General features: G+C 41.1%; 1 protein-coding gene across 3 annotated transcripts in view; it reads left to right on the top strand.

Annotated features, from left to right (window-relative positions):
* The window catches only part of SIMC1 (SUMO interacting motifs containing 1), a 95,800-nt gene extending 77,543 nt beyond the window's left edge, over positions 1-18,257 (top strand). For all 3 annotated transcript variants that reach the window (XM_067732783.1, XM_067732780.1, XM_067732781.1), the window contains 3 exons: positions 10,480-10,636; positions 10,815-10,899; positions 17,420-18,257. In XM_067732783.1, the coding sequence (XP_067588884.1) occupies positions 10,480-10,636; positions 10,815-10,899; positions 17,420-17,682 (505 nt within the window). In that variant the 3' untranslated portion in view covers positions 17,683-18,257. The remainder of the gene's footprint in view (positions 1-10,479; positions 10,637-10,814; positions 10,900-17,419) is intronic.
* Positions 18,258-18,261: the final 4 nt, after the last annotated feature.

The raw sequence follows: 18,261 nt of genomic DNA, 5'->3' as shown, positions 1-18,261 counted from the left end.
GTTAGGTAGTATTCTAATTTCATTCTTTTACACGTAGCTGTCCAGTTTTCCCAGCATCACTTATTGAAGAGGATGTCTTTTCTCCATTGTATGTTCTTGCCTCCTTTGTCGTAATTAGGTGCCCATATATGCATGGGTTTATCTCTGGGCATTCTATCCTGTACCATTGATCTATATTTCTGTTTTTGTGCCAGTACCATACTGTCTTGATTACTGTAGCTTTGTAGTATAGTTTGAAGTTGGGGTGCCTGATTCCTCCAACTCCATTTTTCTTTCTCAACATTCCTTGGCTATTCAGAGTCTTTTGTGTTTCCATACGAATTGTAAAGTTTTTTGTTCTAATTCTGTGAAAAATGCCATTGGTAGTTTGATAGGGATTGCATTGAATCTGTAGATTGCTTTAGGTAGTATAGTCATTTTCACAATATTGATTCTTCCAATCCAAGAACATGATATATTTCTCCATCTGTTTATGTCATCTTTGATTTCTTTCGTCAGTGTTTTATAGTTTTCTGAGTGCAAGTCTTTCACCTCCTTAGGCAGGTTTATTCCTAGGTATTTTATTCTTTCTGTTGCAATGGTAAATGGGAGTGTTTTCTTAGTTTCTGTTTCTGCTTTTTGTTGTTGGTGTATAGAAATGCCAGAGATTTCTGTGCATTAATTTTGTATCCTGCAACCTTACCAAATTCATTGATTAGTTCTAGTAGTTTTCTGGTGGCATCTTTAGGATTTTCTATGTATAGCATCATGTTGTTGGCAAACTGACAGTTTTACTTCTTCTTTTCCAATTTGTATTCCTGTTGTTTCTTTGTCTTCTCTGATTGCTGTGGCTAGGACTTACAAAACTATGTTGAATAAGAGTGGTGAGAGTGGACATCCTTGTCTTGTTCCTGATCTTAGTGGAAATGCTTTCAGTTTTTCACCATTGAGTATGATGCTTGCTGTGGGTTTGTCATATATGGCCTTTATTATGTTGAGGTAGGTTCCCTCTATGCCCATTTTCTGGAGAGTTTTTATCATAAATGGGTGTTGAATTTTGTCAAAAGCTTTTTCTGCATCTATTGAGATGATCATATGGTTTTTATTCCTTAATTTGTTAATGTGGTGTACCATATTGATTGATTTGCGTATATTAAAGAATCCTTGCATCCCTGGGATAAATCCCACTTGATCATGGTGTATGATCCTTTTAATGTGCTGTTGGATTCTGTTTGCTAGTATTTTGTTCAGGATTTTTTTTGGAAGAATTTGAGAAGGATTGGTGTTAGCTCTTCTCTAAATGTTTGATAGAATTCGCCTGTGAAGCCATCTGGTCCTGGACTTTTGTTTTTTGGAAGATTTTAAATTACAGTTTCAATTTCATTACTTGTGATAGTTCTGTTTATATTTTCTAATTCTTGCTGGTTCAGTCTTGGAAAATTGTACCTTTCCAAGAATTTGTCCGTTTCTTCATGGTTGTCCATTTTGTTGGCATATAGTTGCTTGTAGTAGTCTCTTACGATGCTTTGTATTTCTGCAGTGTCTGTTGTAACTTCTCCTTTTTCATTTCTAATTTTATTGATTTGCGTCCTCTCCCTTTTTTTCTTGATGAACCTGATTAAGGATTTATCAATTTTGTTTTTCTCAAAGAACCAGCTTTTAGTTTTATTGATCTTCGCTATTGTTTTCTTCATTTCTATTTCATTTATTTCTGCTCTCATCTTTATGATTTCTTTCCTTCTACTGACTTTGGATTTTCTTTGTTCTTCTTTCTCTAGCTGTTTTAAGTATAGAGTTAGATTGTTTATTTGAGATTTTTCTTGTTTCTTGTAGTGAGATTGTATTGCTATAAACTTCTCTCTTAGAACTGCTTTTGCTGCATCCCATAGGTTTTGGGTTGTCATGTTTTCATTGTCATTTGTTCCTATGTATTTTTTTATTTCTTCTTTGATTTCTTCAGTGATCCCTTGGTTATTTAATAGTGCACTGCTTAGCCTCCATGTATTTGTGTTTTTTACAGTTTTTTTCCTGCGATTGATTTCCAGTCTCATGGCATGTGGTCAGAAAAGATGCTTGATATGATTTCAATTTTCTTAAATTTTCCGAGGCTTGATTTGTGACCAAAGATGTGATCTATCCTGAAGAATGTTCCATGTGCACTTGAGAAGAAAGTGTATTCTGCCACGTTTGGGTGGAATGTTCTATAAATATCAGTTAGATCTGTCTGGTCTATTGTGTCATTTAAAGTTTGTGTTTCCTTATTTATTTTCTGTTTGGATGATCTGTCCATTGGTGTAACTGGGGTGTTAAAGTCCCCTACTATTATTGTGTTACTGTCGATTTCTCCTTTCATGGTTGTTAGCATTTGCCTATGTATTGAGGTGCTCCTATGCTGGGTGCATATATATTTATAATTGTTATATCTTCTTCTTGGATTGATCCTTTGAACATTATGTAGTGTCCCTCCTTGTCTGTTGTAACATCTTTTTCCATCCCTTCAGTTTCAGTGTGTATATGTCCCTAGATGTGAAGTGGGTCTCTTGTAGACAGCATATATATGGGTCTTGTTTTTGTATCCATTCAGCCAGTCTGTGTCTTTTGGTTGGGGCATTTAATAATCAAGGTTATTATTGATATGTATGTTCCTATTACTATTATCTCAACTGTTTTGGGTTTGTTTCTGTGGGTCTTTTTCTCCTCTTGTGTTTCCCGCTTAGAGAAGTTTCTTTAGCGTTTGTTGTAAAGCTGGTTTGGTGGTGCTGAATTCTCTTAGCTTTTCCTTGTCTGAAAACCTTTTGACTTCTCCATTGAATCTGAATGAGATCCTTGCTGGGTAGAGTAATCTAGGTTGTAGGTTTTTCTCTTTCATCACTTTAAGTATATCCTGCCACTCCCTTCTGGCCTGCAGAGTTTCTGCTGAAAAATCAGTTGATAACGTTATGGGGATTCCTTTATATGTTATTTTTTGTTTTTCCCTTGCTGCTTTTAATATTTTTCTTTGAATTTAATTTTTGTTAGTTTGAATAATATGTGTCTTTGTGTGTTTTTCCTAGGGTTTATCCTGTATGGGACTCTCTTTGCTTCCTGGACTTAAGTGACTCTTTCCCATGTTATGGAAGTTTTCAACTATAATCTCTTCAGATATTTTCTCAGACACTTTCTTTTTCTCTTCTTCTTCTGGGACCCCTATAATTCGAATGTTGGTGTGTTTAGTGTTGTCCCAGAGATCTCTGAGATTGTCTTCAATTCTTTTCATTCTTTTTTCTTTATTCTGCTCCTCGACAGTTATTTCCACCATTTTGTCTTCCAGCTTACTTACTCGTTCTTCTGCCTCAGTTATTCTGTTACTGATTCCTTCTGCTGTATTTTTTATTTCAGTTATTGTGTTGTTCATCTCTGTTTGTTCTTTATTTCTTCTAGACCTTTGTTAAACATTTCTTGTATTTTCTCAGTCTGTGCCTCCATTCTGTTTCCGAGATTCTGAATCATCATTATTATCATTACTTTGAATTCTTTTTCAGGTAGATTGCCTATTTCCCGTTCATATTTTTGGTCTTGTAGGTTTTTACCTTGCTCCTCCATCTGTGACATATTATTTTGCCGTCTCATTTTTTTTAATTTTTTTATGAGTGGGACTGTGTTCTTGTCTTACTGGTTGTTTGGCCTGAGGCTTCCAACACTGGGGTTTGTAGGCTACTGGGTAGAGCTGGGTCTTGGTGCTAAGATGAGGAACTCCGTGAGACCGCATTCCAATGAAAATTCCCTGAGGTCTAAGGTTCTCTGTTAGTCCAGTGGTTCGGACTCAGAACTCCCACCGCAGGAGCTTCGTCCTTACCCTGGCAGGCTCATGAACCAAGATCCCACAAGCTGCCTGGGGTGGCAAAAAAATAAAATACAATAACAAAGTAAAAAATAAAATTAGACTAGGAAACTAACAGATATGTTAGGAAGAATATAAAAATAAAAATATAGATGAATCAACAACCGGAAGGTACAACAGTACCACAGTAGTAAAAAAAGAGGAGGGAAAAAAAGGGGGGTGGGGGAGGAGGCTTTGGCTGCAGAGGGCAGGGCCTAAGCAAGGGTGAGGTTTGGGTAGTGGTTGGGGCTAATGCTCAGGACCCACAGGGCTGGAACAGGCCCTGGGGGCTGTGGGGGATGGGCCTTAGGCTCAAGGAACAGAAGGAGCCCAGGCGTGCCCCCCACTCCTGGTCTGAGAGGGCAGGGGACTTCACCTGGGAGCCCAGCAGGCTTCCTGGGCTCAAGTGGGTGGGACAAACGCCCTCCTCTCCTCTCCTGCTCCTCCAGTCTGGGAGGGCCCCTCCCCCCTGCCTCTCCTGATCTCCCCTCCTCCCTCCTATGCCCTCAAGGACCTACATAGCCTGGAGGGGTCTTTGGAGGGCAGGTGACAGGCCTGGGATCTCAGCAGGCTCCCCATACCGAGTGAGAGGGGCAATCGCCCTCCGCTCATCCCCCACTCCTCCCAGATGGCTCCTCCCAACTGCCTCTCCTGATCTCCCTGCCTCCCTCCTATGCCCCCAGGACCCATGCAGCCTGGATGGGGCTTTGGAGGGGGGGTACAGGCCTGGGAGCTCAGCAGGCTCCCTGGCCCAGGCGGGCCAGGCAATCGCCCTCCCTCCTCTCCTGCTCTTCCTGGAGAGTTCCTCCCGCCTGCCTCTCCTGATCTCCCTGGCCTCAGGGATGCCGATCCTGTCTGGCTTCCACTTCTCCTCCCCCATCAGTCCCCCTACATCCTACCGGTTCACTTTGGGGTACCTCCCATCTCCTTGGGCATCAGAGTCCCCCACCAGCGGCCGGCAGGCGCCCTAGTTGCAGGGAAAAGCTAACTCCACGTCTTCCCACATCTCCATCTTGACTCTGCTCTCCTACTGTTGACTTTTAAGAGTCTTTATATATTCTAGATACAATCCTTTTTCAGATCTGTAGTTTGCAAATATTTTCTCCCATTCTGTAGTTTGTCTTTTCATCCTCTTTAACAAGGTCTTTCAAAAAGCAAGCTTTAAATTTTAATGAAGTCCAGCTTGTCAGCTTTTTCTTTTAAGGAAAATGCTTTTGTGCCAAAGATTCCTTAGGATTGTCTGTGTAGACCATCATTTCATCTGCAAATAGGGAAAGTTTTATTTCTTTTTTTCCAATCAGTATGCCTTTTATTGCCTTACTGCACTGGCTAGAACTTCCAGTACTATGTTGAATAGCAGTGATGAAAGCAGACACCTTTGTTCATGATGTAGGGGAAAGCATTCAGTTCATTAATTATTGATTAATTAAAATATGAGTTCAGGGCTTCCCTGGTGGCGCAGTGGTTGAGAGTCCACCTGCCAATGCAGGGGACACAGGTTCGTGCCCCGGTCTGGGAAGATCCCACATGCTGCGGAGCGGCTAGGCCCGTGAGCCATGGCCACTGAGCCTGCGCGTCCGGAGCCTGTGCTCCGCCACGGGAGAGGCCACAACAGTGAGAGGCCCGCGTACCGCAAAAAAATATATATATATGAGTTCACCATTAATTATGATGCCAGCTATAAGTTTTTTTGTAGATATTCATTAATAAGTTGAAGAAGTTCCCTTCTATTCCTAGTTTTCTCAGTTTTTATCATGAGCAGGTATTGAATTTTATCACATGCTTTTTCAGCAAATGTTTTACTTTTTTTAATGGTTGCTCTTGGAATTACAATATGCATTCTTAACTTACTAGAGTCTGCCTTGAATTAATATTATATCATAACATGTAATGTAAGAACCTTATAATTGTGTATTTCCATTTACCCCACTCCCATCCTCTGTGCTATTGTTGTCATACATTTTACTCCAGGATGGGATCATATTTTTGCTTTAAACATTTAGTTGTTTTTAAAAAAATTTCAGAGATATGGGAGGGAAAGTCTTTATACTACCTAACTGTGATATTATGACCTATAATAAGAAATATATATATTTGATCTTCATCCTGTTCCTGGCACAGAGCTCTTTTGGAGTTTTATAAGTGATAAGAGTGATCAAGTTATCTTTGTTATGTTAGTGAGGGGTCTTTCAGAAAGTATTTGGTGACCTAAGGATAGGAGCTGGTTGCCAGGGGAACCATGTAATTAGAGAGTTGGGACTCCAACCCTCCACTACCAGCCCTCCCCCCACCCCACCCCCACGTCTTGGGAATGGGCAGGGGCTGGAGGTTGAGTTCAATTACCAATGGCCAATGATTTAATCAGTCGTGCCTATCTAATGCAGCTTCCTTGAAAACCCAAAAGGCCTGGGTTCAGAGAGCTTCCAGGTTGGTAAACAGGTAGAGATGCCTGTAGAGTGATGTACCCAGAGAGCATGGAAGGGCCTCACCCTTTCCCCATACCTTATGCATCTCTCCCATTTGGCTGTTCTTGAGTTATATCCTTTTATAATAAACTGGTAATCTAGTAAGTAAAGTGTTTCTCTGAGTTCTGTGAGCCACTGTAACAAATTAATCAAACCTAAGATGGGTTTCTGGGAACCTTCGATCTATAGCTAAGTGGTTCAGAAGCACACAGGTCAACAACCTGGACTTTCCAATTGGCACCTGAAGAGAGAGTGGGAGGGCAGTCTTGTAGGATTGAGCCCTTAACCTGTGGGATCTGACACTATGGTAAATAGTGTCAGAATTGAGTTAATTGCTTAGTGGTGCTGAAATAAAAACACATCAGATCCACATAGCTACCATTTTGGGTGCTCTTCTTTCTTTGTTGAAGATCCAAGTTCCATTTGGTATCATTTCTCTTCCACCTAAAGAACTTAACTTCTTTTAACATTTTTTGTAGTGCAGGTCTACCATAATGAATTCTCTCAGCTTTTGTTTATCTGGAAATGTTTTTATTTTACCTTCATATATGAATGGTGTTTTTACTTGATATGAGTTCTAGATTGATAGGTATTTTTAATTTATTTTAAAGATGTTCCATTTTCTTCTGGATTGCTGATGAGAAGTCATTAGAATTTCTTACTTTTGTTCCCTTATATGCCATGTGTCTTTGTTCTCTGGCTGCTTTTTTTTGTTTTCAGCAATTTGATTATTATAACTAGGTGTGGTTTCCTTTACGTTTATCCTGCTTGGGGTTTATTGAGATTCTGGAATCTGTGAGTTGATACTTTTGATCAATTTTTGAAATATCTTGGCCATTATTTTTTGCCCCAAACTTTCATCTTCTGGGAATTCAAGTACATATACATTAAGCTGTATGACACTGTTCCACAGAACACTGAGGATCTGGTGTTTTCTACTGTTGTTGTTTTGTTTTATTTTGTTTTGACTTGTCTTTTTTTTTTCTCTTTTTCACTTTGGATAGACTTCATGCTCCCTGATCTTTTCTTTTGTGGTGCCCAATTGTTGTTAAGCCTATCCAGTGATTTTTTTTTTTTTCCAGGTATTGTGTTTTTCAGCTCTAGAGTCTCCATTTGGTTCATTGTTATAGTGTCCATTTCTCTTTGCTAAGTGTCCCCATCTAATCACTGATTATATATATCTTGGTTAGTTGGTCGGCTGGTTGGTTGGTTGGTTGGTTAATTTTGAACATATTTACAATAGCTGTTCTAAAGTCCTTGTCTACTAATTCCAACATCTGTATCAACTCTTAGCCTGTTTCTATGGACATTTTGCTCCTGGTTATGAATCACATTTTCCTGCTTTTTCCCCTGTCTAATAATTTTTTATTGTGTGCTGAACATTATGAATGCCACATTGTTGAGAGTCTGAAATTTGCTGACTTCCTTTAAAGAGTATTGAGTTTCATTCTTGCAGACAGTGATTTATTGGCAGATTAGCTTTCTCCTTTTAAGCCTTGTTTCTAGGATTTGTAAGGGTGTTCTAAATCAACCCTTCTTAAGATACTAGTCTTGTAGCTTAGTCTTCCTGGGGTTGCACCTGAATGCCCAACATGTTCAATGAGATCTCTCCTCTAGCTCATTGAAACCCCATGTCTTTCAGCACTGGGTACTCTCCCAAATTCCCAGTCAGCTCATAGCTCCTCACTAGCTGTTCTCTCCCAGGCTTTTGGATCTTCTCCCTGTCCATGTGCCAAGGGGGCCCCTTACACATATTTCTTGAGCTCCCTCTTCTTTGACACAAATTCCAGCCACCTCAGCTCTACTGAACTCCAGTCTCTGTTTGCTCTGCCCAACAAGCCCACTGCTTTCTGTTTGGGACCGACGCTTTCCTCTGCCTTAGTTAGAAAGTGCCCCCAGCAAGAAATCTGGGGTAAACATGGGGTTCACCACCTTTGTTTCCCTTCTCTCAAGAATAATAGTCATTTGTAGTAGCTTGTCCAATGCCTGAAAATAGTTATTTCATATATTTTGTACAGGTTTATAATTATTGATAACAGGAGAGTAAATCCAATACCAGCTATACTTGTTAAGGCTGGATCTGGATGTTAGCCTTCCTCTGTATCTTGTTTTTAAATTTTGAATTTGAATTGCTATAGATAATTGTACCTCCATTTCCTACTATGTCCAATACATTAAAATTACTTTCTTGTCCCTTGGATATTTCTGGGTTTGCCATCTTGGGTTATAAAACCAGGACAAATGCAGGCCCTGGAATAAAAATTGGAAGAGAAAATACAGTTTGAAATAAAAAGTTATTAAATAGGAAAACTGTCTTGTGAAAGTAATAGGCCAAATACAGAGTAGAAACTAAACTTTAAAAGAATTGGGGGAATATCTTATAAATGTAATAATTTGGAGTCCTTTGTATTAAAAAAGAAAATTTGTCAGAGGAGGTATAGAATCGTACTTAAAAAAAAAACACACATTAAAGAGATAAAATGGGGCTTCCCTGGTGGCGCAGTGGTTAAGAATCCACCTGCCAATGCAGGGGACACGGGTTCGAGCCCCGGTCCGGGAAGATCCCACATGCCGCAGAGCAACTAAGCCCATGTGCCACAACTACTGAGGCTGCGCTCTAGAGCCCGTGAGCCACAACTACTGAGCCTGTGTGCCACAACTACTGAAGCCCACGTGCTACAACTACTGAAGCCCGTGTGCCCAGAGCCCGTGCTCTGCAGCAAGAGAAGCCACCGCGATGAAAAGCCCGCGCGCCGCAAAGAAGAGTAGCCTACGCTCGCCGCAACTAGAGAAAGCTCGCGCACAGCAACGAAGACCCAACACAGCCATAAATAAATAAATATATTTTTTTAAAAAAAAGAGAGATAAAATGGATTTTCACAAATATTACAGACTTTTTAAAACTTTTGAATGGTAAGAAGCAAAGGTTTTAAAGTATTTATTCTGCTTTTTTACCCTTGCTTTTACACAAATAATACCTGTGCCTGGTGGAACAGCAACGGGAAAGGGGAAAAAAGAAAATAAAAATGAATAGATACTTTGTTATTTATCATTTTTATAAGTGACAGTGGCACAAAGAGCACCCTGTTTTTCCAGATGTTGCAAAACTGCAAAGGGGCAGTTGTAGAAGAAAGAACTCTGAGATCTAGAGCTAGCTCTGTTGCTGCCATCTCCTTATCTGCTCATGAGCCGTCTATTCCTCAGAACTGCTATGACAAGCAGACCTGGCAAGAACCACCAAACAAACCTTCAGGCAAAAACCTTCAGGCAGTCCAGAGATTCACCCTGTGCATCTGAGATTCATAACTTTTTTTTTTTGGAAGCTGACATTGCTTTTAGAACAATGAGTTTGATTCACCTTTCTGAAGCACAGCCCCCATTTTACAGCTGTCCTGCTCAGAAGCCTCTGAATGTGCTCCAGCCCACCCTCGCTGGCCAAGCCCTGCCCTGCACAGAGTGACAAAGTCAAGGGCCAGAGTCCCTCTGGGACTCTTAAGTCCTAGACTTGAAATTTAACAAGGCTGCAGTGCCCCAGCTATGACTTTTACTTCTTTGTTTTTACCCATGTTTATCCCTGCACTGAAATGCCTCCTGCCTCGGGCCTTCTTTACTCCTAGACCACTGTCAGCAGTGCCACCTCCTCCATACGAAGGCTGCTTCCAGCCCCTTGACCAAATGTGCTCTCTTCTCTGTGTCTCTAGAGCACCACAGGCACCTCGCATACGTGTACACTTGCCCTGCGCTTTATGTAGGTTTCCTGTTGCATACTTCTTGCCCCTCTTCAACTATCAGCTTTTTGAGAGCAATATCCTCTTTTATTTCTCTTATTATTCCTTGTTTCTGCCAAACAGTACCTGGCACATTATGGCCATTCAGAAATATGTAATCTCATGATTAATTCTCTTGGTTACAGTATGATATAATTCTTCTTAACGTGTCCTAAACTAGTCTTTTTCAAATATCAAAGACTTTCCCTCCTTCTGACAGTTGCGAATTTATGAACAAATCCATTTCTGCCCTGTCCACAAGCTTTGTGATTTTGTAGGCCTTCACTGTATTCCTTCTTAGCCTTCTCTGGATTAGGGCAAAGGTTAGAGCATTCAGGGAGAATTGTGGTGTATGTTCCGTGAAACAATAATTGTGATGGTGAACTCTCTCTATCTCTTCTCCACACAGAGAGATGTTCTTTACTACCATGGAGAGCCACCTTCTGCGCTGCAAAGTGCTGGAAATCATATTCCTCCACAGCTGTGAGACACCCACCCGCCTGCCCTTGTCTCTGGCCCAGGCCCTCTATTTTCTGAACAATTCCACATCACTGCTCAAGTGTCAGGTACATTTTTCCCTATTTCAGTTCCAGGCCTAGAACACCTTTTCCTTAATCCTTGATTAAGTAAATTATGTAAAAGTGTTTTACACTTTTTTACATTATGTAAAAGTGACTTGAAAACTGTACAAAACCTCTAACTGAGGAAGGCATTTATTACCAATTGCTTTTACTATCTCTGCAGTCGGATAAAACCCAGTGGCAGACATGGGATGAACTGGTTGAGCATCTACAGTTTCTGTTATCCAGTTACCAACATGTTTTAAGAGGTAAGGAGCATTTGGTCACAAACCAGATGGTGTGGGAGTCTCACAGTGGACATTATTATGAATTAAAGTTACATAAGGGACTCTAATTTGTTAGCTTCAGTAAACCATTGTTCCTTGCTGTAACTGTGAGGAACAAGGAAGGACATAGCCGGAATCACTGCTGTGAAACAGAATTCACATAGTATTTTTGTTATGGCAGATACTACCGTGGTCCTCACAGTTATTAGGCTGTGCAGGTAAACAAAAGTCATCCTAACATGAGAAAGATTTACTAATGACCTGATTTGGCCCTGGCATCTTTCCGTGGCCTATCACTGCAGCGTCTTTGTTGGGTGGATTGCTCACTGACTCGGAGATTGTAAATATCCGTCAATATGATGCAAATACAGAGCAAATCAGTGGCAAAGTAAAAATGTACATCTTGCAAAAGTTGTAAGACACTCTTAAGTCTGTGAAAGTGGCTCTGCTCTAGTCACAGGCAAAGCCAGTGATCCGTGAGGATCTGGAAAAGTTAGACTAATTAACACTCAGGGGGCAAATATTGACAAGGATAATGATGGAATAGCTGCTTCAAATAAGAATGATTTGATTAGCCAAGGATTAATGTGGTCCCTGGGGAAACTAATGTAATTATTAATTACATAAGGAAAGATAGTAAGTTTTCAGGGGAGAAAACTGACATGCCTCTTGATGTGATACCCTGAGAAGGACACCTCATCACTTATGTAGTGTTCTTGCCAAAAATTCATGACCTGAATCTAATCAGAAGGAAGCATCAGACAAACCCAGATTGAAGGGCTTTTACAAAGTAGCTGGCCTGTACTTTCAAAAGTCACAATGTCTTAAAAACAAAGAAAGACTGAAGAACTGTTCCAGATTAAAAACAAACTAAAGCACATGAATATTAAACGTAAAACATGATCCTGGATGGGATCCTGAACCAGGAAAAAAGAAGTTATAATGTGCATTATTGGGACAATTGGTAAATTTTAAGTAGATTATATAATAGTATTGTGTTAATATTAAGTTTCATTTTTTTTTATAATTATCCTGGCTTATGAAAGTAAATACCCTTGGTCTTAGGAAATCCATTCTCACGTATTTAGGGGTACAATGTCCAACTTATTCTCCATCAGTAAGGGGGGAAAATGCATATATACACACACACACACACACATACACACACACACACACACACACACACATACATACATACATATATACATAATTTACCTGCCATGATCATATTGAGGTTGATTTTAGCTCAGTAATGGCACTTGGGAAGATAAGATGGTCCTTACACCCTCTTGGGCCTGGAATTGAGGAAGCTGTTACAGAAACATTTTAAAAAGCACTAGATTTAAGACAGAAGGTCTGGGTTTAAATCCCAACTCCATCACCTACTCTGCATTGGGCAGCTAACTTTATGTCTCTAGACCTCAGTTTCTTCCTTCTGTAGAACGGGGATGGTAATACATAACTTGCCAAGACTGATTGCTAATGGGCGTGAGATAAAAGTAGAAAGCGCTCAGTCAAGTGTTAGCTGCCTGTCATCTGGCCAGGAGGGTCTTCTCTGTTTCAGGCGCCTGTAACTAAAACATAAGAGAGAGCATTGTCAAGGCCACGACATGTAATTGTGTGGTTTGTGCATTTTTTAACACGCTCAAAGAAAGGTATGTGTCCTTCTCAGAACAAAGCCCCAAAGGCAAATTCCATGCCTCATGGAGGTTTATGTAATTGTTTCTTTTGGAGATCTAGCTGAAAGTTTAATATTAAAGCAGCTCGGTTTTGCTTAAAGTTCACCTTTAACACTTCTTGTTCATTTCTGTTTTGCGTCCCAGGGAATACACCTGGGTCATGGGCAATAGTAATTTAAGATGGACATGGGATCTACTTTTATTACAGAATATTCTTCTGCCTTGAATAAAGGAGAGGAAGGCCTCAGACCAGTGTATATTGACCAAGAATAAACGGGGTGTGTTCCAATGCTATTTTATCCTTAACGTCGTTTCCAGCTTCTTTGGAGACCAGGAGTTAAGAAGGAGAAAAAAATATTTAGAACCAGTAGTTTGAAAACAGAGTCCTACAAAGAACTACAAAGAACACAGCTGAATGGTTCCCTGAAATGGTCAGTGTCCTTGTCAGTAGGCATTTTACTGTGAGGGCTCCTTAGTCATCTCTGTCCTCTTCAAGTGGGCTGAGGACATTGTTGAGTGTGTTTTGAAGTCGGCCGGAGTTGTCCAGCTCCAAGGGCAGGGGAAGAAGGGAAGAGGTTGGGGAGCCTAAGCTCGCCCTGTGTTTATGGGAACCTCTTAGCATGGAGGAAGAGAGGAAGGCAGCATAGGTAAATGCACATGCACTGGCTTATCTAACCCAGTACCCCTGTGAAGGTGAGTACCACCCGCCTTTCACAGATGGGAAAACAAAGGCTGAGAGGAAAGTAAATGCAGAGCCAGGTCTGTTGCCAAAGTCTGTATATGGTGAAAGCACACTGGAAGGAACTAATTTTCTATGAAATCACTGGGTGAGATTAGAAGGTGAGATTCTAAGGAATTTCCGACCCCCCACTTTCTAAACTCTCTATACATGGTTAAAATACTTTTGTATCTACCCTTGATCCTGGGGAGAAGTATATCTTGAAGCCCCACATCTTGTAAATGTTTCTGTAGAGGGCAGAGTAGCCCCACTGAGAGGTGGATGCTGGGCTGTTGGCTGAGCTCACATTCTCTGGCTGAGAGAATCAATCCCCCACACCCCAGTTTCACAACTATGCAACTCAAGTCAGCCTCGGCAAAATTATGAATTGCCATAATGCCATGAGTTTTCCTGATGCTTATGAATAATTAGAACCTCATATTTTGAAACTATGAATTCTAGGAATTTAAACATATAGTATTTAAACGAATGAAATGCATGCTTTTCCTGAATTCCACTCTGCTGGACCACTTAGGGCGATGCGGAAGTCAGACACCTGTTCACTCCAAGGAGAGTCTCACATACAGCCTTCCTGCAAGGAGCCCTGTCCACAGAGGGGAGAAAAGCAGACTCAGGCAAGATCAGTTAAGTTCATACATTCATCCAGGCAACAGTATTTACTGAATGCCTCCTCTGTGCCTGGCTCACTGGGAAAACTTCAATGAATGAGACCAACATGGCCCCTGCCCTCCTAGAGCTTAACTGTCTAGTAAAGAGATTGACCCTAAACAAACCACCACACAAGTAACATATAATTGCAATGAAAATAAATGCTGTGAAGGAAAGTACAAGTGCACAAAACAGGACTTACACTGTTTATGGAGGAACCCAGGAAGGCCTCCCTGAAGAAGTGATACTTGGGCTGAGATATGAAGTACCAGTGTTAGCCAAGCGAATAGGGAGGGAAAAGTTTCCCAGAAAGAAGAAACAGCATGTCCAAGGGCCTTGAGACAAGAAGTTGCTTAATGAGTCCAAGCAACATAGAGCAAACTGGTGGGACTAGGATACAGTGAGCAAGGGGGTAATAGCACGAAACGAGACCACGGTACCAGACAGGAGCAGGTGTGAAGGGCCCTCCTGTTAGGGAGTTCGTGTTAAGGAATTTCACCTTGATTCCAGAGTGAAGGGAACCCATCAAAGTGGTTTTAAGTAAGGTCACTCTGCCTGATGTGTGATAAATAGTTTGGCCGAGGACCAGAGAGGTCAGGGGAGGGATAATGGTGACAAGGGTGTGGGTGGTGCAGTGGGGGAGGTAGTGACGGATCAGAAGCACTTTGAAGATCAGTGTGACTGTTAGATTGGAGATTCCTGTAGCGATGATGATTATGATAAAATAATAGTAGCTGATCCTAGTGTTGATTCAGGAACTAATAATACTACCAGCCAGAATATCTTGAGCCAGGCCTTGTGCCAAATAAACCCTTTACATAAATCACCTCACACAATAATCACAAGAACCTCCGATGTAAGAACTCTCCTCTACTGAAGCATAAAATCCAAGGCCTTGCCAACTGGACCAGAATGGTTCAAGTCCACTGGCCAAGACTTCCTCCCCTTGGATGGTGGTTAGGTGGGCACTGCCAACCTTTGCTTCTTTGAATTTCCTGTATTAATAAATTCCAAATTCTTCTTGCTCCTAACCCACATGTTCCCTATATCCCACTCTATTCAGCCAATTCTATCTTTTCAAAGTCATTTTAATTTTTTTCAGAGTAGTACATGCTTTGTTTAAGAAAATCAAATTCTACTCAAAGGCTTTTGTCCCCTGTGACCATTCTCCTCCAGTAGCAGAGTGAAATAGAGCACATTTCCCTGCTTAAAACCCTCCAGATACTTGCCTTTGCTTTCAGAGGCCAAACTCCACATTGTTCTGTGGCCCAGCCTGCCTGCCAGTCTCCTCTAGTCCTGCTCTCCTTCTTACTACCCGGATCTTACCTCCAGTTCTTGAAACAAGCTCTTCCTGCATCATGGCATTTGCACTTGTTCTCTCTATCTGGACTGCTTTTCCCCTAGACCTTTGCATGCTTACCTCCTTCTCATCCTTTGGGACTCAGCTAAGAGGCCCTCCCTGACTAGAGTGAGCTGCTTCCCTCGTTTCCCCAGTGTTCCTCTTCATCACAGCACCTGATTTATTTATTGGGTTGCACTCACCAAAACTATAATTGTTTTTGTTGGCTTGTTCACTGTCAGGCACTGTCACTGCAGCTAGAACGTCAGTCCATGAAGGCTGGGCCCAAGGCTCTGATCCCACTGCATCCCCGAATTCTAGCCCAGTTCCACAGACAGAGTAGGTGCTCACTGTAAATGTTTGTTGATTGAATGTTGAAAGGGCCCTGTAATGACATCTCAAGGCAGCTTCACCTCCTATGTTTCCAGACTCTTTGGATACTCTACAGTGTATTTATTGTACTTTCTTTTCAGTTTATTGTTTCCCAAATTTCTGGACACTGTAGTTCAGTCCTTCTAATAACCCTGTTAATGAAGGCGCCACTACCCCCATTTTATAAATGAGATAGAGAAAATGATACTGTTGTGGCCTCTGGCGCACCTGGGAGTCAGAAGGGCTGCAGGGCTCTTCTCACTTCATTTGCCTTATATGTAACCTTGAGCTCCTTTCCCTCAATTCCACACACTTCCAGAACCTTGTTGGGACTGAGTTATGGATTTGGGATGAGATACCTTTAGACCTTTGTACTTTCCCCCAGTATTTTATTTTTGGACTTAGAGAAAAGTTTAAAGCATAGTACGATGCACACCCATATAAACTTTACCTTGATTCATAAGCTGTTAACATTTTGCCACATTTGGTTTATCTGTTAATCCATCTATATGCTTTTTTCTTTTTCTTGCTGAACCAGTTAAGAGTAAGTTGCACTGTCACAATCCTTCATGCTTAAATACTTCAGCTTAAGAATACGAATATTCCCCTACATAACAACTATTCATCATCCCACTTATTTTATCCTTGATTTAATATTATCTAATATGTGCCGATAATATCCTTTATAGGTGTTCAGTTTTGCTTTTGGCCAGGATTCAGTCAAACAGCACACATTGTACTTGGTTGTTATGCTCTTCAGTCTCCTGTCATCTAACACAGCTCCCAGCCTTTACTTGTCTCTCGTAATATGTACATTTTTGAAGAGTCCAGGGCACTTATTTTGTAGAATGCCCCACAATTGGGGTTGCCTAGTTATTCTCTGGTGACCAGCAAGAACATGGAAGAGAGGAGGATGTACACCCCTTTCCCAGTGCATGACGTCAGAGGCAGAGACTTGAGCCCAGCCCTCATGGACTGACATTCTAGCTGCAGTGACAGTGCCTGACAGTGAACATGCCAACAAAAACAATTATAGTTTTGGTGAGTGCAACCCAATAAATAAATCAGGTGCTGTGATGAAGAGGAACACTGGGGAAATGAGGGAAGCAGCTCACTCTAGTCAGGGAGGGCCTCTTAGCTGAGTCCCAAAGGATGAGAAGGAGGTAAGCATGCAAAGGTCTAGGGGAAAAGCAGTCCAGATAGAACAAGTGCAAATGCCATGATGCAGGAAGAGCTTGTTTCAAGAACTGGAGGTAAGATCCGGGTAGTAAGAAGGAGAGCAGGACTAGAGGAGACTGGCAGGCAGGCTGGGCCACAGAACAATGTGGAGTTTGGCCTCTGAAAGCAAAGGCAAGTATCTGGAGGGTTTTAAGCAGGGAAATGTGCTCTATTTCACTCTGCTACTGGAGGAGAATGGTCACAGGGGACAAAAGCCTTTGAGTAGAATTTGATTTTCTTAAACAAAGCATGTACTACTCTGAAAAAAATTAAAATGACTTTGAAATACATTTTTTAATATGTAAAACTTGAGGTCCAAAGAGGACCAAGAACAAAGGACTGGAAATGGAGGTACCACAGGTACTCACATGCCCTTTGACTTGTATCCTAGTAACTCATCAAGTCTTTGCCTAGACCCTACCTACCAAAATTGGACTTCATCTTCCCAAGTCATAAAGGAATAAAAAGCAGTTCAGAACAGTTCCGCTAAACTTTTCCCTCTTGCAGAGCACTTACGGAGTTCAGTGATCGATCGAAAAGACTTAATAATCAAAAGGATTAAGCCCAAGCCCCAGCAAGGAGATGACATCACAGTGGTGGACGTGGAGAAACAGATCGAGGCCTTCCGCAGCCGCCTGGTCCAGATGCTGGGGGAGCCGCTCGTTCCGCAGCTCCAAGACAAGGTGCACCTGTTGAAGCTCCTGCTTTTCTATGCCGCAGACCTGAACCCTGACGCAGACGCCTCTCCACAGGCCTGGAGCAGACCCTGAGGTCCTTCTAAGCACTGAACGCCAAGAATACCTCCTGAACTCCATCTCAAATTACTTGGAAGTTCTAAAAGTATAAAAAGTAGTTTAAAATCTTATAGGACCAAACCTATCTTATTTATCTGTAGGCTATAATAACTTTCTGTTTAGTAAATATCTTTTTTTTTATAATCCTATCCTAGCCTGTTCTCAGATATGGCTTAAATATATAAGGTGTATATATTTTTTAATAAATTATTTATCTATACTTTTTTTGAAACAGGTAATACTATATGCACTGTATGTTTAACATTTCAAGATGTGAAAAAAGAATCCGTGTGCTGAACAAATTCTAGACATCAATGTTATGTCATTCAAGGTACTGACAACCTGTTTCGAAAGAGAAAGACATATTTGTTTCTCCCTAATGGAGAACAAACATCCTATATTGGACCTGTGATATTGCCTATGAACTTGACTTTGTGGCCAGTCTGTCAAGATCTAATGCAATGAAAGGGGTAAAAACAAAAGGATTGAGTGTGTTACAAAAAATCTGATGTTAAAAGCATACAATAAAAAAGCAATGGTTTTTCAAAATACCAA

The sequence above is a fragment of the Pseudorca crassidens genome, chromosome 3 (genome assembly GCF_039906515.1).
Source record: "Pseudorca crassidens isolate mPseCra1 chromosome 3, mPseCra1.hap1, whole genome shotgun sequence".
In the NCBI taxonomy this organism is placed as follows: domain Eukaryota; kingdom Metazoa; phylum Chordata; class Mammalia; order Artiodactyla; family Delphinidae; genus Pseudorca; species Pseudorca crassidens.
The sequence above is the reverse complement of the archived record's forward strand: the minus strand, read 5'-3'. Positions and strand labels throughout refer to the sequence as shown.